At 42.6% G+C, this 25274-nt stretch overlaps 1 protein-coding gene across 2 annotated transcripts; it reads left to right on the forward strand.

The window, feature by feature from the left end:
- Positions 1-3673: 3673 nt before the first annotated feature.
- On the forward strand, positions 3674-24840 carry arhgef7a (Rho guanine nucleotide exchange factor (GEF) 7a). 2 transcript variants are annotated; one of them, XM_071919197.2, is made up of 21 exons: positions 3674-4017; positions 6151-6234; positions 9482-9566; positions 9672-9805; positions 10289-10490; positions 11295-11383; positions 12973-13067; positions 13315-13410; positions 13759-13881; positions 16119-16257; positions 16367-16426; positions 16550-16696; positions 17855-17941; positions 18082-18160; positions 18250-18389; positions 18671-18892; positions 18996-19089; positions 19349-19438; positions 23029-23128; positions 23344-23398; positions 23810-24840. In XM_071919197.2, the coding sequence occupies exons 1-21, from the start codon at positions 3853-3855 to the stop codon at positions 23930-23932; spliced, it is 2409 nt and encodes an 802-aa protein (XP_071775298.1). In that variant the 5' UTR covers positions 3674-3852; the 3' UTR covers positions 23933-24840. The 2 variants fall into 2 exon arrangements, with proteins under 2 accessions (XP_071775298.1, XP_078142037.1); XM_078285911.1 differs by having other exon boundaries at positions 17858-17941.
- The last annotated feature ends 434 nt before the right edge of the window (positions 24841-25274 follow it).

A 25274-nucleotide genomic window follows, 5' to 3' on the forward strand; every position in this document is an offset into this window, starting at 1 on the left:
GTGGACTCAGTGTTTATGCGTATGCCTGCATCCAGGTGCAGTTTCATACGTTTGTGCCTGAAAGAAAAAGTCTTAAATCCATACATTCTGAAATGACAGATAAAGCTAATTAAGCTTTACTGGAATGATAACGCGCCTCACACTGCAAGTTCCTAGTGAGACAGAAGGTAAAGAGACAGAAAATAGATAGCGAGGGTAGGAGAGATGGAGACGAAGAATAGGAGAGGAGGAAGTACGAGAGAGATCAGTGGAGTGTAGACACATGCAGTTAATCAGAGGTTTTGTGACTCCCTTTCCTTTTTGGCTCCAGTTAATTTGACTGAACTCTATGGCAGTAATTGATTCTTCTGAGCTTAGTTAGTTTATGCACTGTATGTGTGTGTGTGTGTGTGTGTGTGTGCATGCATGCGTGTCTGTGGTCTGTGTGTTTCCGTGTTTCAAAGGGAAGTTGGGTTGCCCTGTGCAGTTCAGTTTGTTAGTCTTTTTTTAGTCGTGCATTGACTCAATGAACTCAAATAGTTAGATGCAGAAGAGGCCCACAATCATTTGGCAAATAACAATTCAGATCTAGCATGGGCAACATGTTGCCCATTAGGGCTTATTCAGTGTCAATAAATGCCAACTAGGAATTGAAGGAAATTCACAAAAAAGAAAATCCATAGATAATTGAATGTCTTATACAGTACACACCAATACATGCAAACAACTTCTTGAGTGGGCAGGTCATTTGAGGGTTACCTGCCAATTGTCTTTCTTTGACACTGATGAAGCCCTAATGGGCAAAATGTCCCACTTCTGTATCTGCAAAATGATTGCAGAACTCTTCTGCTTCTAACTGGGTGAAGTAGAGGAATATATTATCAGTTATTAAATTATTATCTTTTCCTCCTACGCAAAACGCTGCCCAACACAGGCACTTCTGTGAATCATGATAAATCATGAGAAAGTTGGTCATAAAATAGTGATAAAAATCAATAAATTCTGCTTTACATATCACCCTCTAGCTGAGGAGAGACGTGGAGGGATGTGTCACCCTAAAGCCTGAATACTTACCCTGTTCTCTGTCTTCATGCACCAATGAAGATGTGGAAAGGAACACTTCTTTATCTACTTGTGCTTAGGCATATAAACACACACACACACATGCACGTACACTGACAGGGTCATTGTTAACAGTCTGTATGGTGTTTCAGGGCGTGACATGTTAATAACTCAGATTTATGTGGTCGGAAGTCTGCTCCTTCCTCTTGACCAGATTTGCCCACAGCAGGTGATCCAGATGTTACAGAGGCTCTCTGCCCCTCACATCTTTCTCCACCTTGTCTTTCCTGAATGTCTCACTCTATTCATCCTACTTTTTCTCTCTGCCTCTCTATATCTGCATCAACTTTCTCTGATACTACCTCTTTCCCATTTCTCTCTCTATCCTTTCTGTTCTGTGTAGGATCTACACGAATCTTTCTCTGTCTCTGTTTTTTTAGAAAAACAACAGTTTATTTTTGTGGGAAGACATGAGAGAGTGTAAATATAGGGATGAAGTGGGAATGGAGGGAAATGAAATGCCTGGGGCCGGTCTCCACAGCCCCACAGTAGCACCCTTGGTAACAGACCCATGGCGACAGGACCTCAAAGGCACTAAGGTATCCCTCGACACTGCCTGTTTAGACACGGCTGGCCTCAGGGGTCAGCCTTCCTGACAACACGCACCCTCACACACACAACACGCACAGAGCAAAAGAGAGGGAGAGAGAGAGAGAGGTGTTGGGAGAGAAAGAGTAGGCCTAAGCTACCTTGTCTGTCCCTGCAGCTTGCTTTGGTAACCATGGAGATCCTATGGGTATTCCAGATTCCTCCAGGTAGAGAGGGAAAGGGACACAATTTTCCCTTTGCTTCTTCTTCAGACCCTAACTGTAGGCTCCATGCAAACATATACTGCATATACACTACCAGTCAAAAGCTTGGACCCACCTGATTGAATGTACAATATTTTTCATTCTCTTAAAGCCATTTTGATCTAAAGGCTTATGCATAAATGCTTGAAAATTTTTTTTTAGACAAATATAAATAGTGAAGTTGATGCCTATGTATGAATTTCTTTCCAAAGCCTTTGCCTTTCCATCAAGGTAAAGGGTGGCTGCTTTAAAGAATCTACAATATAAGATACAAAAATAATACACTTTTTTGGTTACTGCATAATTCCATTTGTGATATTTCATAGTTTTGATGTCTTTACGGTTATTCTAAAATGTGAAAAATAGTAAAAATAAAGAAAAATGCATATGTCCAAACTTTTGACTGGTAGTGTATGTTAGCATCTTAAACATATGTAATTGAGGAGAGTTCTGCAGACCATGATCTAGCGTATAAATAGCAGATTAAGCATCAAGTTTTCTATGAGAAAGCAGAATTAGGCCTCCTTACCTTTGTAATCATAGGCTTCTGTTAACTGGTAAATGGATTGGACTGGATTACATGCTTAGCAATCATCACTCGATAGGCGATAGGGGTTATTAGTGTGAGGTAACCGGCTGCTCGCTGACTTAGCATTTCCCTCCGATTGCGTGCAGCTGTGGGCCACCTGCAGATATCATATGACCCTGACAGTGGCAGCATCCATACAGTGCCGGATGAGGTGGAAGTAGCTTGTTTGGTTTCATGTGGGGTGCTGGGTTCGAAAACATTTACAGTAGATACAGTGTGCACAGAGCCCCACCCTATGGCCACAGTGAGAAGTGAAGTTCTACTCTGCAACAGCCAGTTCCAAGTGTCAATGCATGGCAAGCTTGTCTGCTAAGGTGTGTGATTGATACATGACATGATATGATATGACATGACATGATATGATATGACGTGTTATGATATGCTATGATATGTTATGGTGTTATGATATATGATATATGTTATGATATATGATATGACATGACATGATATGATATGACGTGTTATGATATGCTATGATATGTTATGGTGTTATGATATATGTATATGTTATGAGATATTATATGATATGATATGATATGATATGATAGGAGAGTGCTATCTTAAGGTAGATCTATCCCATGAGATGTAACTGTGGTGTTGGAGTTTCAGTGAGGTTCAGGCTCATTCTGGTTAAATCAGACCATCAGTGCTAACAACTGTGTATATGAAATTTCCTGATTGCTCTTGACTAATATGACTGCAAATTTATATATTAAAAAATAGCCCAAACTTTAAAGGCAGTAGCATTAGTGAGGCTAGTGCACAGGTAGCTGACTTGTTTGCACTTCATTCCAGTGCCTCCCCCTTTAAAACGCATGTAGGCCTATTGAGGCTTATCTAAATCATCACAGTAGGTAGATAGCACCAATAACAACAGATAGTCTATGGCGTGGGTATAATAAACGGATAACAGAGCAGGATATGCAAAGCCACCCAGAGAAAGCCTATTCATGACAAATGCTGAAGTGCCCCAACAACTGGTTGGACTGGCTTGTCCCTGTTGTGTGATGTCATCCAGTAGATGAGTGGCTGGCGGCTGCGATGCGCATGTATGCAGTCCACTGCCTCAACGCATCACAGCGAACCGCACTTGACAGCTTGCCAGGTTGGAGGAGAAAAAAACACACCACACAAGAGAGGAAACCAGACCCGCTGAATTTCCACAAGCCAGGCGTCATCCGCATCCACCCGAGGGAGAAGGAAGGAGGGATCTTTCTCCGTAGCCTCTTTCTCTCTCTCCGAGATCTCAGGCATCCTTCTGGATTAATTATGTTTTTGTTTTAACGCACAGATGACGGTGTAACCGGGGCAGCAGCTATTTAAATACACAAACACCGCCGCTTCGTTGGATAGGATCTGTTGTGACTGGCCATGAATTCGGCGGAACAGACGGTTACATGGTTGATTACGCTCGGGGTGCTGGAATCGCCGAAGAAGACCATCTCGGATCCTGAAGCATTTCTGCAGACCTCCCTCAAAGATGGGGTGGTCTTGTGTAGATTGCTGGAGCGGCTCAGCCCGGGCTCCACGGAGAAAGTAAGGGCAACAGCACCGCTGTCCTCCGCATTAACCGCCCGCCCCGTCGGCGCGTCCGTGCCGCCGAGAACCGTGACACCGACGCGGTTTGTTGTCTGGCTTCTCTCTCTGCCCAGTGGTCCATGAGGAGATTTCTTTTGTAGGTCACGGCAGCCCGGGTTATTGTCTCGGAAAACAGCACCAAATGGTTGCACATATGTCAGTACACTACGCGTGTGAAACAGAAAGGCCGTTGTTGTTTCCAGTGCGTATTGATTTGCCAGCAAATAGGCAACATCACAGCAAAAGAAAAAAAGATGAATTGATCAGAAATGATCAGGACCCGATAGGACGCAGTAGTAGGCTATATGGTTTCAATAATGGAGGCCCCGTTTTCAGTGTTTTTTACTGCAGGTCTAAGCTAGCCTATATGTAGACTTATCCTAGGTCTAATAGGGATGCGTTATGACATTTGAAGCCCTTATCACACGGTATTAAATTCCTCTTTAATCTAGGACGATGTGGCTTGTGTGTGTGTGTGTGTGTGTGTGTGTGTATTTGGTACACACCGTAGGCTACACTGTACAATCAACCGAGGATGTCTGGCTATCTATACACAGACCATAAGAGTGGGCCGCCATTGACTGCAAAGGCGCACAGACATAGATGGACCCTCTCCCCATTTAAAGAAACAGCGCAGGATTTGTTGTCTGTCAACGTATAGCCTCAGTCAGTTTAGACACTCTCCTAAAGGAGGCAATGTTTCTTGAAAACAGAGGCGTTCTGCTTGGGGCTGCATGATCCACTTTCAGAAGCTTGACATACAGACTAGACACCATGCATTGTATTGCACTGCAGACAGTTTCATCAGTTTGCCTGATTTAGATATGATTGTCATTTTATTTTGTGATCTTTGATTTCACCAGACCAAGTGATTTTTCACCTTTTTGTACATGGGAGAGCATTGATGTGGGTTGATTGACAGTGTAAATAGCGTCTCTAAAATATTTCTAGATCTTCTCTGAGCATGTTTAAGTGAGGGAAAACAAGTGGGAGATTGGTTCCTTATGTTGATGGGTGCAATCCAAAACAGTGTGACAAAATCAGCCAGTATAGCCTAATGCAGATCTGCTGATCTAAATTATATTACATTTGCTGCCATCTTGTTTTTGGGAAGATTTAATATTTTTTTTCTGTGCATATAAATGATGAGATGAGATTTCCCAGAACTTGGCAGCTTCAGGGCCATATGGTAAAACTCTGTCAAACAAACAATGGTAGCATTAATCACTTATTTGGCAGCTGCAGGTAGCATGCAAATGTGCTACCAATGTGTATTTACTCTAGAAATTATCATTTTCTGTATCCAAATGGCGTGAGAGGATGTGAAATGTCACAAGTAGGCTAAGCATAAAGCTACAATACTGTCATCAAATCCCTTTGTAATTACTGTAGGCTACTACTATAACAAACCAGGTTCAAATGTGTGCCCTTTGTGCAGGAAACAAGCATCTATCAGTTAGCTAAAGGCAATCCTCCTTGATCAGAAATGATACTGCAGCTTTGAAGGACTATGGCCACAATGTCCTGCAAAGCATTAACACTTCAATGTTTTTGGCATACATTATTAAGATCACCTATTTGAAAGCAGTGGATGTGGTTTAGGTCAAGCTGGACTTATCACAATTAAGATTGCTGAGTCAAGATAGTGTAGATGACAGTCAGTGGAGGTTAATGAGATTGTCTTTTTTTCTTGCAAATCTAGGGCCTATAACCGCAATCTCAGCACTCCAGTTAGCTAGTTGACTGTATTCTTGCCTTCATATTTCTGCTATTGTCCACTTTATTGTGAGAGGTTTCTAGAAAAACAACAGTTAACCTATAGGCTAAAAACAACATCAGTGGGGATCCCTATTTGTCAACGTCATTTCCCTCGATCCAATACCACAGCCTCGTCCACTTCCCTGCTGGGGATTTGTGTTCTGCCTCCTAGTGTGGCAAGCCCATGCAAACAGAGAATGTAGTAGGCTATGCGTGTCGCAAAGAAGATACTTTTAGGCCTAAATAACAAGCAGTTAACCATACTCTGAAAAGCAAAAGAGACCCATAGCATAAATTGGAAGTGTATCTCTAACCAGCGTTTCCGTCTTTCAGATTTACCAGGAGCCGAAAAACGACGGCGAGTGCTTGAGCAACATAAAGGAGTTTCTCAAGGGCTGCACATCGTTTCGCGTCGAGGTAAGTGCCGAATGTTTAACTTCTTAGGCGTTTTTATCAAACACATGCGCATTTCAGACAAATACGTTGGGAAGTGTAGAGTTTGTGTTACATGTTTGAGTAGAGACACTGATACAATAAACAATGGGGGCACGGAGCGGACGGACGGAGCCCTGACAGTGGGAGGAGTGTGAACTGCGAGCCGAGAACAATCACCCATCGCCCGGCTGAGAGAGCCTCGTTTGTCCAGTGCTGCAGTGGCATATTGTCAATAGGCGATACAAAGTAACATTTTGGCTACCTTAAAGAATATCTATTGATTAAACTGTTGTAGCTCAGCCAGGCACATTTCCCAATAGGGCTGATTTACATGTTTGGAAGCACCATAGCCTTTATGTAGCTTACGTTTATGCTTTATAATTAATGCAAAGCTTTGTCCTCTAGGCTAGTGCGTGGCATTATATTGTCACCTCCAGTTTACACTAGCCGTTGTTTTGTATTCTGTTTAGAACAAATTACTGGTGCAGCTAAGAACAAAATACATCCATGCATAAAACTGTAGCTTAGATGTAAGTAGCTCTAGACAGTAAGTAGCTCTAAACAAGCATATCACCATCTAGCTAGAGCTACTTACATCTAAGCTATAGTTTTATGCATGGGCATATATTGTTCTTAGCTGCACCAGTAATTTGTAAAATATTGGTAAAACAACAGCTAGTGTAAACTGGACACATTGTAATTACAGCCTTATTATAAGGTGTGAGGTATAAACATGTCTCTAGATCAAGTACCCCACCCTTGCAAGCCCTAGAAGTCTGTGGCTACGTTGTAGTTAGGACTGTGAGAATACATCCACTATCTTAAGCAAATTGAGGACAGCACACTATTTAAGGCTACGTGCTGGTCAGCACATAGAGGGGTCATTGAACCAACCCAATCTGACAATAAAGCTCAGTGTTCCTCAGCATTGACTTTCCCTGCTGAGACTCCAGTCATTGAAGAAGAGGTGGAGATGGGGTGAGAGGGTGCGCTGTCATATTGAGGGCATGAATCATGCCTTTTATTAGTTATATGCAGCTGAAATGCCAGGGCACCAAAAGACTCCTACCTTTTTGTGATTTTATTGGAAAAGGATTCAGTTTGTTTTGGCTCACCAGAGATGTGCTTTGGCAACGGTGTTGAGCAATAATTGGCAGGGTTGTTGATACCAAATATTCCAAATCTGTACATTCTATTATTGACCTCCCTCTTCTTTCACTGTGTACCCCCCCTCCCCCTCTCTCTCTTTGGTATGAGCGTGTCCCCACCATAATCACTCCTTTATGTGGTGATGGCCCGTGTCTGAACTGGAGGAGATACTTCAGACAGCAGTATTAATACTGTCACCATTTCCTCGTCTTCCCCTAAGCTTGCGTGTGAGAGAGCGTGTGCAAATGTATGATTCTATGAGTGAACCGGACAGAGCAGGATTACAGTAGTTTGGGACATGGCAGTCCTCCCGCTCACCATCTGTAGAGCATGGCAGTGATGGATCTTCTCCAGAGCCCAAAGCACTGCTGGCTCTGACCCCAGGTAGCTGGGGCTGCAGATTAGAGCAGTGGGCCTGCTTATATGAAAAGAGGCAGACGGACAGGCAGAGAGCGCCTTCGCAGTGCTGACCTGCCTCTTTTTAACGTGTGTAAGCCGGATGTTTGGCTGATCACAACCTAGTCTTGCTGCGTTGCATGTCTCGCTGCGTTGCATGTCTAGCTGGGATGATTTGTCAGGATCGTTCACTTTCAGATCTGAATTTGGATACTTCCTCCAGCTTAGACACTCAGGCCCAGGTTAGACAGGCAGCTGTTTTTACTGACCCTTGACCCCTAATGTCTTTGACCACAGGAAGTGATCCTCAGGGTTCCCACGACCCCTCTGGTTGAATGCTGGGAGAACTTAATATTAACTGGGACACTGACACATGTAAACACTTTATCCCATCTTGCTGTTGGTATGTAAGTTCTGTGTCCATGGTAATATTGAAGAGTATCCTGTTTATTCATGTATACAGGGATATTTGCGATCGTAATAAGAAGATGCATATAGTGTACGCATGTCATTCTGAATATGGCCATATGAGCAAGTACTTGGAATACTCTGCACCTGTAAACACTAATTTCCTCATTCATGATAAGTGTTGTAGCAGTGTGCCATCTTGTTGCAGCTTGCTGAGTCACTGGAGGTGTTGTGTTATTGTGTCAGTCAGCTCTGAGGGATCATTACCTGACTGTGATGCTGAAGCCTAGCAGACATGTCTCAGCTTGGTATCTTGGCCATTTTCATTATCTGCTCTCATGAATGTTTAATGTCACATCATTCATCATGTTTCACCGTGAAGTTGAATAATTTGCTTCTAATGGAGAACCTGTTAGGATGACTTCAAGGGTGGTAGAAGAGCTCAAATTTTGCAGTGAGTGAAGGAGATGAGGAAGGAAGAAAGTAGAGTGCACCTATCCTTTGGGCTTAGTAATAGTCTGAGTCCCAGTGACAGTACAGAGTGGCGAGAAAGAGGATGCTTTCACATGAATGCTCACCAAGGACAGTCTGGCTTCAAGGAGTCCTGGAGGGATATAGCACTGGACTGTTTCTTTGGAACCAGGACATCCCATGTACACACACACTCTTGCGAACACACACATGCCCATATATCCCCAGGGCATATCTGTAATCAGAGCGGAAGATGAAAGGGACTCATATCTCACAGTCGCTCACCCTCAATAGCACTGGACCGAGAGTAACCAATCAGTGAAGCCGTTATACGTGAAGAGAAAGAAGACAACTACAGTCATCAACGGAGTTATAATCGCTGCCATTCATATTAACTAACAGGCCACTGAAAGTCAGGCTGGCATACCACATACATTTACCACAGTTACTGCTCTTGGTGCTCATCAGATAGATGGGGGACCTCAGCATCCGCTACAGTCAGTGGCTTTTGTGATACACATATTTCAAGCCAGTAGTCTGTTTATAGCTGCTGCTTCAGTACCATCCACAGATCTGTGTGTCTGTTGATCTATCAGTGTGTTTCGCCCACGGCTTCAGTCAAGATAACAAGAGTTATCGATTGGCTGCTCCGCGCTGGCATTATGGCCAAGTGATGACACAGCCCTGCTCCACTGTGGAATTAGTAATGATTTTTACAGGGGAAATGCGCTTGCCAATGACTTTTTGGCACACACGCTGATGTCCTCCCTCTTTCTGTCTCTCTCTCTCTCTCTCTGTCCCTCAGCCGTTCGAGGCCAGTGACCTGCTGCTGGGACTGAACTTCTCAAAGGTGCTGAGCAGTCTGGTGGCTCTGAACAAAGTAACTGCAGGTGAGTCAAAATATGTGCAATGTGTGTGAGGGGCAATCACGGGTGTGTGGGCAGTGACTGCGGGTGTCAGCCTTGGTGTGTTTATATTCTGCCCTCTCTGTCCAGATATCGGTGTGGGTAGTGATTCTGTGTGTGCGCGCCACTCTTCAGCCCACCGCATCAAGTCCTTTGAGTCGCTGTCCTCCCAGTCCTCACTGGGCAGATCCTCCAAGCTGCTGCAAAACCAGTTCCGCAGTCTGGTAAGGCTCACGCTCAGCATTACAGCAGCACAACAATTCAGCGTACGCAAATGTCTGCAGTATAGTCAGGATTACAGTCACTGAAGAATACGTGAAGAGTTACTTCCTAAAATGAGATGTCTGCGATCTGTGAAATGTGTCATCTACTCGTACAAAAGGATTCTTGGCATCACAGCAAAACTCATTGTAAAATAGTACAGATGTTTCTCAGGCTTTTGCTTGCAAAATAGTAACATCTCTGAGGGATAGAAATAATGAGTAATGAATGTCAGGCAACAATTATTTTCACAAAATGGATGAAGCCTAATGCATTTGAAAATGAAACCCTTCCTATTGATTCTTGTCTTCCTATTGACTGCACATCTCTTCCACTTTACGGCTCTTGTCTCTCCGTCATGTCCTGGTCTCACAATGTCTGTTTCTACCCTCATTTTTCCTCTTGCTCCTTTTCCTGCTCGGTGGCATCCTTGCCTCCTTTCTCAGGACATGTCAGAGAACAGCGGACAGCAGCTGCTGGTGAAGGCGCGCTTCAACTTCCAGCAGACTAATGAAGATGAGCTCACCTTCAATAAGGGGGAAATCATCGGCGTGACTCGCCAGGAGGAGGGCGGCTGGTGGGAAGGAATGCTCAATGGCAAGACTGGCTGGTTCCCTAGCAACTATGTCCGTGAGGTCAAAGGCTGTGGTGGGTACCCATACTACCTCTGGGCAGCAGTTCAGCTCTTAAGAAATTTCAGTGAGGGGAATGGTTTTGGGCGGGGGTAGATTGTGCTTGGGAGGGATTGAGAGAGGGGAGATCACCCTTCAGTGGGAGGACCCAGGTTCAAGCTCCTGTGTCAGTAAGCATCTGCTCTGCTGAAGTGTCCTTGAGAAAGACACTGAATCCCTACCGGCACCAGGGGTGCTGTTCTGTAGCTGAGCCTGACCTCTGACCTCCCTGTGGAGGGAATTGAGATCAATAAAGTATCACATTAGAGAGGAGGGATGACTATGGATGGACACGAGTAGTTGAATACTTGATTATCCAAATTGGACGTTAATATCAACTGTTTAGATCCATATGTATTTTTTTAAAGAATGGACAATGAACAATAATTACTTCAATTAATTGTTTATTAAGTTCAGTTAAATAAACAAAGTCTTCCCTAAAACACACTGGTTAACAGTCAATTTTTAAAATATGGCTAATGATTTTGACCGGTGGTGTGGGTTAATTGGGTTGAAACTGATTTGTCACTGATGAGACCCTGGAAGCTAGCATGAATGATTAAAGCCCCACGGAGATTAACACTGCTTTTGGGGAGAACTACTGCACTACAGATGCACAGCAAAATGAGCTAAAACTTTACTTAAACAAGCCATGCATCCTACCCAACCAAAATCCACTCCAATAGTAGCAGAGGAATTGTTAATGTTTTTCATGCATCACACAATAAAGCTTAAGATGGAGAAATTTGTAATAGATGTCTTTGCTTCTTTTATCTGACAGACAAGCAAGTGTCCCCTAAGTCTGGAACCCTTAAGAGCCCACCTAAAGGCTTTGACACCACTGCAATCAGCAAGACATACTATAACTTGGTAAGGACACCAGAAATCTGAAATCAGCTGTCTCGCCTTTTCTTTTTTGCCTTCTTACCTCTCTCTCCCTCTTTCCTTCTCTTCCCTAATGTTGCAGTTTAATGTTTCTGGCTATGTTCTTTTTAAAAGTAGACATCACTTATTATGTTGTTGACCTTCAGTTCTCCCAAGGACCATTTCCTAGTTCTCTGTGTCTGTTTCTGTTTCTTCTTGCATTCAATGTCCGTTTATGCTCCAGGTTTAACAGAGAGCTACCTGCAAGTAACTGCACAGCATACCAAGAAAAACAATGTGGTCTCTATGCCCCTCACATCTTTTTTTCTCCAACAGCTCTCTCTCTCAACAAGTCTCTGACATACTGTCTCTCCTCTCTTTTCTAAAATGTTCTCTGACTACTTCTCAAAGTCTTGTAGTAGCTGAAGGCAGGTGTGGTTTGTTTTTATAGAGCTGTGGCTGCTGGGGCAGGTCTCATTCTGTCACTGCAGGAGCAATCACAGTCTAGGGTGTGTCTTTCAGTGTTTGGCAGATCGCTCCAAAAAATCTGGGATGACTACTGTTTATTGAAACTAGTTTGATAGTATCTGTTTACTTGGTACTCATGGTTGACTCTAGGTAACTGTTAAAAGTAGTGTTACACCAATATTACCGATACTGATGTTAAAGTGTAAACAATATTACACTGGATATCAATGGGAAGGCCTTAACCTGAATTCTAAGGTGACATTTTGATCAGATAAATATGCATGAATATGTTACTGTTATTGTTATTGATCTCCTATGTTCAGGGAAGAGTTTTAGTGTCCCATGGTCTAAGTGTAATTTCTGAGGATTTTCTCAGCAGAGAATAAAATTCTGGGGAAAACACTGAATATTTGTGATTTTTGGGGATATCTTTGGCTTGAAAATGGTCAAATTTAAAAAATATTGAATATCAGCACAAAATATCAACTGTCAGCTGCTTTGATCCAAAAATATCAGTATCTGCCTTATTAAAGGTGTCTTTCACACAACTTGTAAATACTGTGGTGTTGATATTATTTAGTGGTGTCCCACAGAGATAAGCCCTTACATGCATGGCAGAAACAAGAGTTGTTTTCTTTTGTCACTGGAAAATCCCTGGACGCCCCAGTCCAGGGATTTTTGCTATACACCATGTCTCCAATGCAAGGTAGTGGCTTTTGAGTGGAGTGTGCTTTGTTTACAGACTCTTAAGGTGTCTCTGGGTTGCTTGAGTAATTATTGTAATCATATAGAAGCTAAAAGATGTTAATTGCCCGTTGTTCCTTTTTAATCTTCACACCAACTTAGACTCCTACAAAGTGCTAAGTTGATACCTAAATGCCCATAGACCATGGTGGACAGTGACTTGTAGCTTTCATTCTATTAAGGAGGCTGAGCCAATATTGTGATATTTTTTTCAGAAATGTATGTTTCAAAATTTGTGGTAATAGCTCATGAAATAAACCACAGTCTTGTCTCTGAAAGCAACTGTAATAAAAAAAAGTTCCCTGAATTGGAGATATACCAAGACCTCTATAAATCTACAGAAGCTGTATTTTTTTTAAAAACATTTTTTCTTTTATTTGTAGGTGTTGCAGAATATTCTAGAAACGGAGACAGAGTATTCCAAGGACCTTCAGAGCCTCCTGACCAACTACCTGCGATCTCTTCAGAGCACAGACAAGTAGGACTCACTTACCCATCAAGTTGGCAAAGAAGAAGCGGATAATTTTTGTATGAGTGCTGTATGACATAACGCTGGATCAGTCAGATTTGTGTACTTTTCCAAAACAGCAAAGCTGGTTTGAATACTTTGGTTAATCTTGAAAGGAGTTAACATGTCACTGAATTTGATGAGCCATCAACAGCATCCTTGTGTCATTTCTCTTGTTGTCCTCATTGTTTTTCTGTTCCTACACTTTCTCTCCCAGACTGACCAGTTCAGATGTGGCTCTGATTCTGGGGAACCTGGAGGAGATCAGCACCTTCCAGCAGATGCTCGTCCAATCACTGGAGGAGTGCACCAAGTAAGTCCCTCCCAATATACAGGCCTACTGCAGCAGCATCCTCGCTGTCTCATAATATGCATAGGGGACATCTAGTGTTTGGCTGTGGTACTACAGCATTGTGTGATTAGACTTTCTTCAGTTAAGGTCCAATGTTTTCAGTTTTGCAGAAACAGCAGTTAAACATGGAATTGAGACAATGCAGAATACCACAGACCAAACCATCATCCGTTTTTTTTTTTATTAGACTTAGCCCTACATACTCTCAGTTCCACTCTATTTTCTTGTTCTTCTTTGTCAGTGTATGAGTGTTTATATAGGTGTATTTGATCTATGTTTTCACCAGCCCCTCTCATTTTTTGTTCTTAGGCTTCCGGAGAGCCAGCAAAGGGTAGGCGGCTTCTTCCTCAACCTCATGCCACAGATGAAGGCTCTTTATGTGGGTTACTGCTCCAACCACCCCTCTGCAGTTAATGTGCTCACCCAGCACAGGTAAGCTGGGACCTACCACCTACATTCATTTAGATTTTACACCATCACGCACACACTGTGTTCATACAGTTCCACTTTTTTCAAACTATCTCCGCCTTTATTTTACATTAAAGTAAAGGGGGGCCACAAGGCAACTGGAAAGCAGCCACTTTGAAAAAAGCCTCTCTTCTTTTTAGGAAGAGTGCAGTGCTTTCTAAAGTTGAGAAAAGTTAAACTTGTAAGGGAAGCACAAATGAAGTGACAACATTTTTGGGAGCCAGCCAATCACAAGGAAGAAGAGGCAGGGTTTAATGCTAGGGATGCACCGATACCGTTTTTTCACTGCCGATCCGATACCGATACCAGAATTTTGAGAATCAACCGATACCGAGTACCGATCTGATATTGACCCCTTTTTTTCTTCTATAATTACACAGCTGCATACAACATGTAAATAACATGGGAACAATAATTTTATTGTTTAAAAAAAAGAAAAGCAGTAGGGCAAAAGAACAGACCAAAATAGGAATGACAGTTCCTAGGATATATAAAAGACTGCTGCAATATAGGGATACAGTGCAAAAAAACTCACAAAAGTGCAAAAGAGCAATAAACTGACCAGTGCATACTGCTACAAAACAATATTGAAACAACTATACAGCCTTTGCTTACATATTTTTTTCTCTTCTTTAGTGTGAATAACTGACAGAAAAAATACTGCTACACACAGGCTTTTTCTGGGCATAACATCCAGTGTGTGCCAAGTCTAGTCTAGTCTTAATCACTTAAGGACAAGAGGCAGGTTTTTCTTCAGAAACAGAAGCATCTCACCTCTCTCTGCTGTCAGCCTGTTCCTCCGTTCACTGACAGTGTTGACAGTCACTGACGCATGCACAGGTCGTGTCAGCGTCATCAGCGCGGTAGCATTAGCTTTAGCCCCCATCTCCAAAAAGCTTCGTTTTGTGAAAACGGAAGACTTAATTGAAACCTTTTTGGTGGCGTGTACATGATACTAAGCCCAAGGACACTCGATTTAAGTTTGAGCTACGGTGCAGGCGTTTGGAAGGCGTCGCCAGATGAAGTTCTTGGTAAAGTGATTTGGATAAAGATCTTTGGGACGCTAGTAATGGCATAGCCATCTAGTAATGGCATAGCCATCTACCGTCCCTTTGGGGCTAAAATAATTCCCAACCGCTGACATGTTTACATCAGCACATTGCCTGCACGCTTGCTTTCTTTTTCCAACTTCTTCACTCACTCGTGTCACGTCACGTGCAAACTCAGGCATGTTTTACGGCAGGCGACTACGCCCGTTTATTACTCCGGGGGCTCGAACTGATTGCTCTGGATCGGATCGGATTATAACGTTCACTGCCACAGATGTCCGATCCAGCATTTTAGGCCAATATCGGCCCGATACCGATACCAAGTATCGGATCGGTGCATCCCTATTTAATGCTACACAGGCAGCAGATAGTTTATGACAACTAGAATGAAAATGGAGAAAGTGCCAGTGGAATAGGTGATAGTAGTTGTTAACCTGATCATAGAGAGTCAGTATGGGATAACATTGGCTGTGTTGTGCAGTTGAGGCAGCGTTTTTTCTATAGAATGCAGAATATTGTGAACACACCATAAAGGTATTGAGATTGAACATACCCTAAGGAGGTCAAAAGGATGAGAGCAAATTAGAGTGAGTACAGGAAGAAGATATGGGAGAGGGGATATCACATTCAGTGGGGAGAGGGTGACCTGAGCTACTTCTTGGAAGAGAAGTGTTTACAGCTTATGACAGCCGATGATGCATTCATGCTGTAATTTATACTCTACTAATGCATACAGAACCCTGACTTGACACTCCCTCTTGATTATGACCTCACTCTCAGCATAGCTCTCCATCATGACTGAACAGTACCTTTGTTAGGACAGAACTCATTATGACATCGTAACACCACTCTCAAACAGAATACTCCATGATGGCAGAACAGCACCTTATTGCAGAGAGAACGTGTCATAATATCACTATGACACCATATTTACCATTTTGATTGAACAGCACTTGCCTGACATATCAAATTGTACTAGACCTTCCCTCTATGTCTGTCATTTCGTACAAGTATGCCTGAAACTGCATCTTAGAGGCCCGTTGAAGGGTGATAAGCAAAGTGAATTAATCAAGTCTCTCTCTCTCCCTCTCTTTCTCTCTCTCTCTCTCTCTCTCTCTCTCTCTCCCTCTCCCCCCCTCTCTGCTCTTGTAGTGAGGCATTGGGGGAGTTTATGGAGGGGAGGGGTGCAGTCAGTCCTGGGATCCTCACACTGACCACAGGCCTCAGCAAACCCTTCATGAGGCTTGACAAATACCCCACTTTACTAAAAGAGCTGGAGAGGCACATGGAGGTGTGTGTGTGTGTGTGTGTGTGTGTGTATCTCTGTGTGTGCACGTCTGTCTAAACATGTTGTGTTAGGTTCTGCGTTCAGTAACTGACATATGTTTCTTCCCTTTCAGGAGAGTCATTCTGACAGGCCAGACATTCAGAAGTGCATGGCCTCTTTCAAAAATCTGTCTGTAAGCCAAACACACTTTACGTCACATCACGCTTCCTCTCCAGGCAAAACTAGCATGTGACCTAATTTATGTCAATCAGTAGCAGGTCTTTAAGCAGTTGTCTGTTTGTTTCCAATGTGCCAGGCTCAGTGTCAGGAGGTGCGGAAGCGTAAGGAGCTGGAGCTGCAGATTCTCACTGAGTCCATCCGGCTGTGGGAGGGAGATGACATCAGGACCCTGGGCTCTGTGCTCTACATGAGCCAGGCCATGGTCCACAGTCCTGGGGCAGAGGTACAAGCAGCATCCACCTCCTCCTCCACCTGCACATCACTTTGCTCTTAGTTGGGCCCTTACTATTATAGCTCCTAAAACAGAGAATCAGATAGGTGCCTTAACTGTAAATGTAACATCAAAATGCATAAATCATAGTATCATTACTGCTAATATAACTAATTAATGCTATTTATTACAAGAGTAATAAGGTTTCTAATGCTGTAGCACATCTATGCTAAACTCTCTCTTCCAAGGCATAAGTTATTATTCATTTCTGAGAAACATCACATCAAGGTCATGAAAATCAAGCAAGAGGATATATCCCAAATGTTAACAACTGTTGGCCAAAGATCAAAGTAGAGTAATTTTGAGGGACAAAAAGTATGATCACAGGCAATTTCTATAGATTTGAAGTTACTGTTTTAACATGTTAAGGCACACCCAAGGTCTCTTCACAGCACACAAATGCCTTGGCCCAGTGGTTGAAAACCACTGAATTAAATAAATTAAGTAATACAGATAGCATAAATGAAAGTGATCAACCCAGAAATCATTAGTGTGATGTCATACATATTCCTTGTCAGAAACGTCTGGCATAGCCCCACCTTCCTGCAGACAGACTTTTCATATTACTTCCATAGGATTCCTTCATTATGACATAACTCACAGTTAGAGTTCTCTATTGTGATTGAACAGCACTTTTCTTCAAACACATCTCTTGATTGTGGCATCTCCGGTGGACAGACTCCTCCATTGTGACAGAAAGTGTTTTTGATTATGACAACACTCTGAATAACTCTTGATTATGACTGCACAGCACCTGTCTTAAGAAAGAACTCTTGATTGTGGCATCTTTCTCACACACAATTCTCCATTATGGCTGAATAGTACCTCACTTTGGACAGCTCATTGTTTTCTATTATGATTGAACAGCACTTGTCTGACATAATAAAGTCTAGTTTTTCAGCTTTTTTAGGTGCTTCATGCATTGTCTGAAATGGCATCTTAGAAGTTATTTGAATGTTGCCAGAGTTGAATGGTTATATGCAAATTGGATTACACAAGTCTCTTTCTCTCTCACGCTCTCTCATTTTCTTGTGGTCACTCTCTCCCTTTCTCTCTACCTTTTCTCTTTTTTATATCTCTGTTTCTCTCCACCCCCCTCCTTCCCCTCAGGAGAAGTGTGAGCGTTACCTCATGCTCTTCCCCCATGTCCTCCTCATGTTGTCTGCTAGCCCCAGGATGAGTGGCTTCATATTCCAGGTCAGACTATACACTTTCTCCTACAACCGCAATTGAAAGTTCCTTTCCGACCCTTCCTCCAGAGTTTAATCTCTAATATACTGGTACTGGTACAAGGTCTTTTTTGTGGTCTTGATACTGATGATGATTTCCCTCTTCAGGGGAAGCTGCCCCTGGCCAGCATGATAGTGACCAAACTGGAAGATTGTGAAGCCCATAAAAATGCCTTTGAGCTCAACGGTAAGGGTCCTGGCCCATGTAGAAGGTTTTCTACTTAATTCTGTATTAATTTATGTGTAACACATTGTGCATTGTGTCTGTCTCTGCAGGCTCAATGTTTGAGCGTGTGCAGGTGGTTTGTAACAACCAGCAGGACCTGCAGGACTGGGTGGAACACCTGACCAGACAGACCAAACACACCGCAGCCACAGCACCCAGCCACAAGCCACTCGCCGTGCCCTGCCACACGGTCAGGAGCTAACGATCACACACCCACACACAGTTGATAATGATTTCCATTGATGTAGTCTCACTGTGGTGTATACACTATGTATATTTCTGATAGTAGCTAAGAAATATACATACAGTATATACTATAATATACTTTTTAAGTTAATTGTCATGTGGTTACATTTGTGTGTTTATGAAGTATTTTATAACAGCTTCAAACGTGACTCAGTCAACAGAGGACCGGAACTATCCATTTTATGAAATAGTTAATTACATAGGCCCTATCCTCTGCTTCCACAGCTCCCATCTCACCCTCTGACTCCGTCCCGGCATGCTGAGGGGCGGGCCATGACAGTGGCCCCCGCCTACCACACCCTGCCCCACCCCTCTTCCCATGGAACCTCTCACAGCACCATGATGTGGGGCCCATTGGAGCCCCCCAACACCCCCAAACCCTGGAGCCTGAGCTGCCTGCGGCCTGCGCCCCCTCTACGGCCCTCCGCCGCCCTCTGCTACAAGGAGGTGAGGGACCGTGTCTGTGTGCAGTCACATCTTCATGTGTTCTCTCCGACAGATTTTCTAATCATCATATAATCTTCTCCTTTTCTCTGCCCTCCCTGTGCAGGATCTTAGTAAAAGTCCTAAGAGTGTGAAGAAACTCCTCCCCAAACGCAAGCCTGAGAGGAAACAGTCTGAGGAGGAGTTTGCTTTGAGGAAGAGTACGTTTTACATCTTCCCTCATTACATCCAGTGTTTTTGAGTGTTTATAGCTGAACTCAAATGCACCTAAATGTGAATTTTTGTTTCAGGTCAATATATGCAGATGATGTGATATCTTCTGTTTTTTTGTGCAAGCATACATTACCCACCCACATACACAATACAGCTGTTTGAGGGAGAGAGTGAAAAGGGCACAGAGACATTTGAAGCTAGTTAATTTTTAATTAATTTTCCCCCTTTGTCTCCTGTCTTCTTCAGGTACGGCTGCCCTGGAGGAGGACGCCCAGATCCTAAAAGTTATCGAGGCATACTGCACCAGCGCCAAAACCAGGCAGACCCTCAACTCCAGTAAGAAAACACACAATCACACTCGTACACGCGCAAATGAACAGGGATTCACGTTGGAGCTTGCTGTCTTTGTTGCTGCTGTATCTGTATTCTATTATTCAGTGTCTTTCTTTAACACTGGTATTCTGAACTGATCCTTCTAACAGTATCTTCTCCTCCTGTCTGTCTCTCCTCCACTCCTCACTCTTTGGCATTGCTCTGGTTTACCTTGACTTTGGTTCCCCTCTTTCTCTTATTTCATCATTTTTTTATTTTTTTTTGGTTTTCCCCATACTGTGTTTTGTTGCACTATAATTGTGTCCATGTATTATGATTTGATCCATCGTCCCATCCCGCATCTGTCATTGGTCTTATGATTTGACTTGTTGTCACGTGTTGCGTATGCTGTCACTCCCCCTACCCTCATCCACCGCCTCCTCCCCATACCATACATGCACATGCCCCCACCCACCCCCTCCTTACCCTCCATACACCCCTGTATGCCACGCCCGACTTGTCCTGCTCCAACCAGCCTGGCAAGGCACTGACCTGATGCATAACCACGTGCTGGCCGACGTGGACCGGTCCTGCGTGGACTCTCCGGGCCGCCGTAGCAGCGTGTCGCGGCCAGAGGTGACCTCTGACCTTTCGGAGGACTCTGACTATGACTCCATCTGGACCACCCACAGTTACAGGATGGGCTCAGTGTCGCGTAAGAGCTGCATCTCTCACCAGAACTAAACTAAACTTCTGCTCAAAGAACTTACTGCCGCGCTGTACTGTAACACAACATACAGCGTGCTTACCTCTTAACCTTCAGTGTATTGAAAGAAACTAGATTAAGACCTTTTTTTTTATTTATTTATGTTATTTATTTTTTATTATACATTTGTTCATTTTTTTTGTTTCTTAACTTATTTGGTTTATTTATTTTTGACAGTTTGAAGATGTTTTAATAAGTATCTCCCTGTTGCCTTGACCACTTTCCCTTTTATGTGCCTCCTCTCTTTCCGTAGTTGTCATGCAGTAAGTGTTTGGTAATGTTTGTTTATTTATCTTGAATGTGCCCACTCCCCTTGTTTGACCTTAAATGTGGGGACTCTCTTAGCAGAGAGTACAGGGATGCTAGAGTGGGTTAGTGGGGAGGGGGGGAGAATCTGGGGAGGGAGAGATGGGGACTGAGCTTTTCCTGTCTGATATTCAGATGTGATTCAGGAAGGAGTGTATTCTATTTACCATGTACTACTTCTGTCCAGTATGTCTGTTTCTAAAGTATGTATGCTCAAACATAGCACAGATACACACACACACACACACACACACATGGACACGCACACACACGCACACACAGAGGCACGCACATACGTATGCTCCTGCTGTCAGATAATTTAGCAGCATGCAAATGTAATATTGACATTCTTAACATTTTATCCAATGTTAATTTTTTATATCTATTTTTTTTTCATAATGTTGATCTGTATTTATTTTGCCAGCCCAAAGCAGGATTTGAATTTAACACAGCACATGACCAGAAACTACAGAACATTAACAGTCCTCTCCAAGTTTAATGCAATATGAAACACCATCCATGCTCTGATGTAGCTGCTACAGGGAGAAGAAATTGTTACACAGTTACCTCTCTAGTCAAATGTCCACAGACTGGATAAAAGCTACTGACTTGAGGAAGGTGAATATAAGTCATGTATTTAGATAAGTTTATGTAATGTGTAGCCTCCTAAACATAATCCATTAAAGTCTGATCTTCGAAATCTTAGATCCAATAATGTTGCGATCAGTCAGTGGGTCTACAGGGTTACATTTATGTTATGTTTTTCATTTTGTTATGCATCTCAAGTTAACACATCAACAGGGAAAAAAATGATTCATTTAAAGCCAGGGAATTACACATACACTGAAAAACTGGCTTGTTGGAAATGTTCTCCTGTTCTAACTGTACACCAAGAGCTACAGTCAAATTTGGTCCTGTGGTACGAATTGAATGCCTTTGTTCTATAAGAAATGTATACTGCTAGCAGAGGTATAGCAATTGCCAGGGTCTGACAAATAGATAATTTGACAAGGTGAGTGTAGCCTCAAAAACAAGCAAACATCCCTTGCGCCACAACAAACTAGCACCTATGCTACAGCCTCCTGAGGCAGACACGACTTTGTGTCGTCTGGCTTGTGAGGCTTCCCACGCTATCTCTCGCATTAATAACTATTTTTATGAAGAAGTATTTTTCCAATATTGGTATAAAAACCACAGGTTGGCATCCATTTAGAATCTATCTCCTCTTACACTTATGTGAGTGACATATGGAATATATTGGTCCATGTTATTTACATGTTTCTGAAATGATTTCTTTATTGTATTCATTATTTTGTATACAGACTCGTTTTTTATTTATATTTTATTCTGTATGTCAATGTTTACAAAATGATTACAAAATGATCCCTGGAATAATATTTGATTTCTCTTTACATTTTATTGAGCTGTATCAAGGTTTACACTGAAACTATAACATCAAGTGTTTGAATTATTTTGCACAATCGTGTAATGGGTCAGTGGGCGGGGGGAATAAAATCTGTTAAATTCTGTACTTTTTGTTGTCTGCCTAGAGTGTGTATGATATAGTCCTAAAGGTAGACTTAAGTATTCAGTGTTACTGTAAAGTAAATGCTCATTCGTAGTGTAAATGTTCGCCTTCAGTGTTCTGCGAGCATTGAAAAAAACAAAAAAAGAGAGACCGTGATTGTACGGGATCATTTCTGTGAACTATTCATTCAACCTCAGAATACTGTCAGGGTGGACTTCAAATATAAAGAGCACATAGTCTCCCTTTCTGTAAATACTGGTTGTCATGGAGCAAGAAAAAAAAATCCTAACAGACATTCTCTGAGTATTTGCGCTAAGAATATGACTGTCCTCATGTCATGTGCTATACTTTGTGACAGGTGTATTCTGTGGTTTAAGAAGCAAACTAAGTCAAACTCGGGACAGGCAGGGTGAAGAGGCTAACTGTCTTTGACCAACGTTGTCCTCTGTGTGCTCTAATGCTGTATTCAATTCACACGTGACCATGTCTTATCTACGAACAGCGCCTTCAGAGTATTTGTTCTACACTGCTGAAGTATACGAGTCCCAAACGCTGTATTATGAGTTTTGAATAAATCTGTCATTTGGTAGACACTGGCATTCTGGTGGTTTGTCAGAATTGCAGAACTGATTGTGTTTGGTGTGATCAAGAGTGTGCTTTTATTTGGGGAAGATGGTGTAGAGTGAGAGTTCTCATTCATTTCAAAAATACAGTTGATTGTATTGCGTATGGATGAATGGATCAGTCTTTTCTGCAAGATCTCTCCACAGCCTCTCATTTTCTTTTTACTTTCCTCTGTCTCTTGTCTTCTCTGATATCCAGTCTGTGCATGACTAACACACTACCCCTCCCAAGTCTGGTGTTTTATGCCCTCTCTTTGGTTCTGTCAATCCCTCCAATCAAGAAGCACCAACTATGAGTCATTACTGAAGGTGACTGGGTACTGAGTCGTCTTCCTGCAGGGTGAGACCAAGCAAAGTACCAACCGATGGGCGCTCTTTTGTTTTGAAACAGGGCCGCGCAGGGAAACAGGGCTGCAGGTGATCATCCCCGGTGAGGAGAAAGTCAGAGTGGAGGATCCCAGTCGCAACGGACAAAGTGCAGCGGAAGATAAGTAAGACAACAAACCTCCATCTCCCTCTTCTCCTGTGCTCTGATTCCCAGCTTCTTTACCCTTTTTAGGTAAAAAGTTCCATATCAGTCGCAACCCTAACAGGATGATTACAGGAATACCAGCTGCTTTTGGTTTAGTGATGCCACTACTCTGAGCTAAAGCACCAGTTTGTGAGCATTAGCCTTCTGTAGTAAAACTTCTTTGTTATCTTAAAGGAGCCTGGTGGATGTGGTCTACGCCCTGAGGGACGAGGTCCAGGAGTTGAAACAGGTGAATGTTTGAGATGTTTCTTGATGGGCCATGATGGTGTTTTATACCTGATATGTGGCTCTCAGTTAAAGAAATCTGGTCTAATTATCTGATCCGACACAATAAATGAAGCAAAATGTAAAAGTTCGCTGACTGGAATTCTAGTAATTTGAAAAGATCTCTTCTGTCTCAAGCAATGAGTTGTTTTCTGTTCTCTCCTTTGTGTGACTGTCTCTTGCATTAGCCTCTCTAGCCACTTAGAGGTGTGAAAGATGGGATTTTTCGTAAAACAACTTTGTTACTTGCTCACTATTTTGATTGTTTTGGGTGATGTTACTGTCACCTCATTTTGAGTTGACACATAGATGACTGGATGCCATCTTTAAATCTGTTTTACTACACCATTAATTATTTGATTGTATTCCACCACAGGACAATAAGAAGATGAAGAGATCACTAGAAGAAGAACAGAGAGCAAGAAAGGATCTGGAAAAGGCTGTGAGGAGGGTGTTGAAGAGCATGAATGACCCAACATGGGATGAGACAAACTTATGAGGCTCTTGTGTGCCTGAATTTGAAGCTGCGTGTGTGTGTGTGTGTGTGTGTGTGTGTGTGTGTGTATATTTGTGTATGTGTGAAGAAGAGAAAGAGCATGTACATCTGTGCATGCACGTGGATGTGTGGGCTTGTTTGCAGTGTGTGTGTGAGAGAGAGAGAGACTTCTACTTTTGAAGTCGTGTGAGTGAGAGAGCAAGAGTTTTTGCATGTGTGTGTGGATGAATGTGCTTGTTTGAGATGTGTGTGTGTGTGTGTGTGTGTGTCATTAGCACCAGTCTGGGAAGAGAGAGGAGTCATTGGGACGTGGTGCTGGACAGGCTGGACCATCCATTCCATGGTAACATTCCTCAAACACCACACAATAAAAGGTTGAGGATCACAAACCTGCACAGCTGTGTGCGGTCTGATCCTGTGGTATCCCCATCACTTCAACATCCTCAGTCTCTACGGCTGGAGAGAACTCCTCTCCCTCTGTTTACAAATGATAAACATTTACAAACAATACAATGTCTAATGGTACGTAAATGGTACTCTAATGGTGTTAATGCTCACAAACACCAAGTGTGAACTGGAACCTTGTCATTTCATAACCTCTCTTGCATTATTTAATTTTTTAATTCATTGATTGTTGTTGGGACTCTTTCCCTGACCCAGGCTTAGCCTTTGTTTTTTTAGTCTAGAGTGAAGCTTATCTTGTGCCAGGGAAACTCGCCTCTTTTGTCTAATTTTTCATGTCCATTTGTTTTTTGTTATCCTCTGTATGGTTTGACCACTTTGCGGTTTGACTTTCACTTCTTTCTGGGTGTCCTGAGGGAATTGTACAGATAATGAACTTGTACTGTATGATGTAAATACTGCTGAAAGATGAGCCTTTGCCCTTTGGGAGAAATAAATGTGTTTTTAGAAGAATGGCTTTAAGTGGTGTGCTGCTAAGAAGTCTTTAATGTGTATCCATTAAAACACCCCAAAGAAGCAGGCTTGAACAGTCATACTCAGGCAGCTTAACCCCTTAGTATGAAAAACTCTTTTCCATCAATGAAATTCAGTAATAACTATTGGAAGGAGCATAAATGCCAGTGGAGAGTTGGACATATGGGTGAGGAGTCTCTGGCTCTGAATGGCCTGGATTGAAGGTATTTGCAAAAAACTTTGCAACAAACTTGCTTGTGAAAACTAAAGCGGCAATATTGTTTTCCTGTGTTGTCACAGACCAGACTTTGGTAAACTGAAGCTCAAACATTGATATGAAAGATAATGGCATTTAAAAAAAAAAATACTCCCATTAATATGCAGACATCAGACAAGAAGTTAGTGCTGCAAAGATCCAGAAAAATATGAC

The sequence above is a fragment of the Centroberyx gerrardi genome, chromosome 10 (assembly GCF_048128805.1).
Source record: "Centroberyx gerrardi isolate f3 chromosome 10, fCenGer3.hap1.cur.20231027, whole genome shotgun sequence".
Classification (NCBI taxonomy): domain Eukaryota; kingdom Metazoa; phylum Chordata; class Actinopteri; order Beryciformes; family Berycidae; genus Centroberyx; species Centroberyx gerrardi.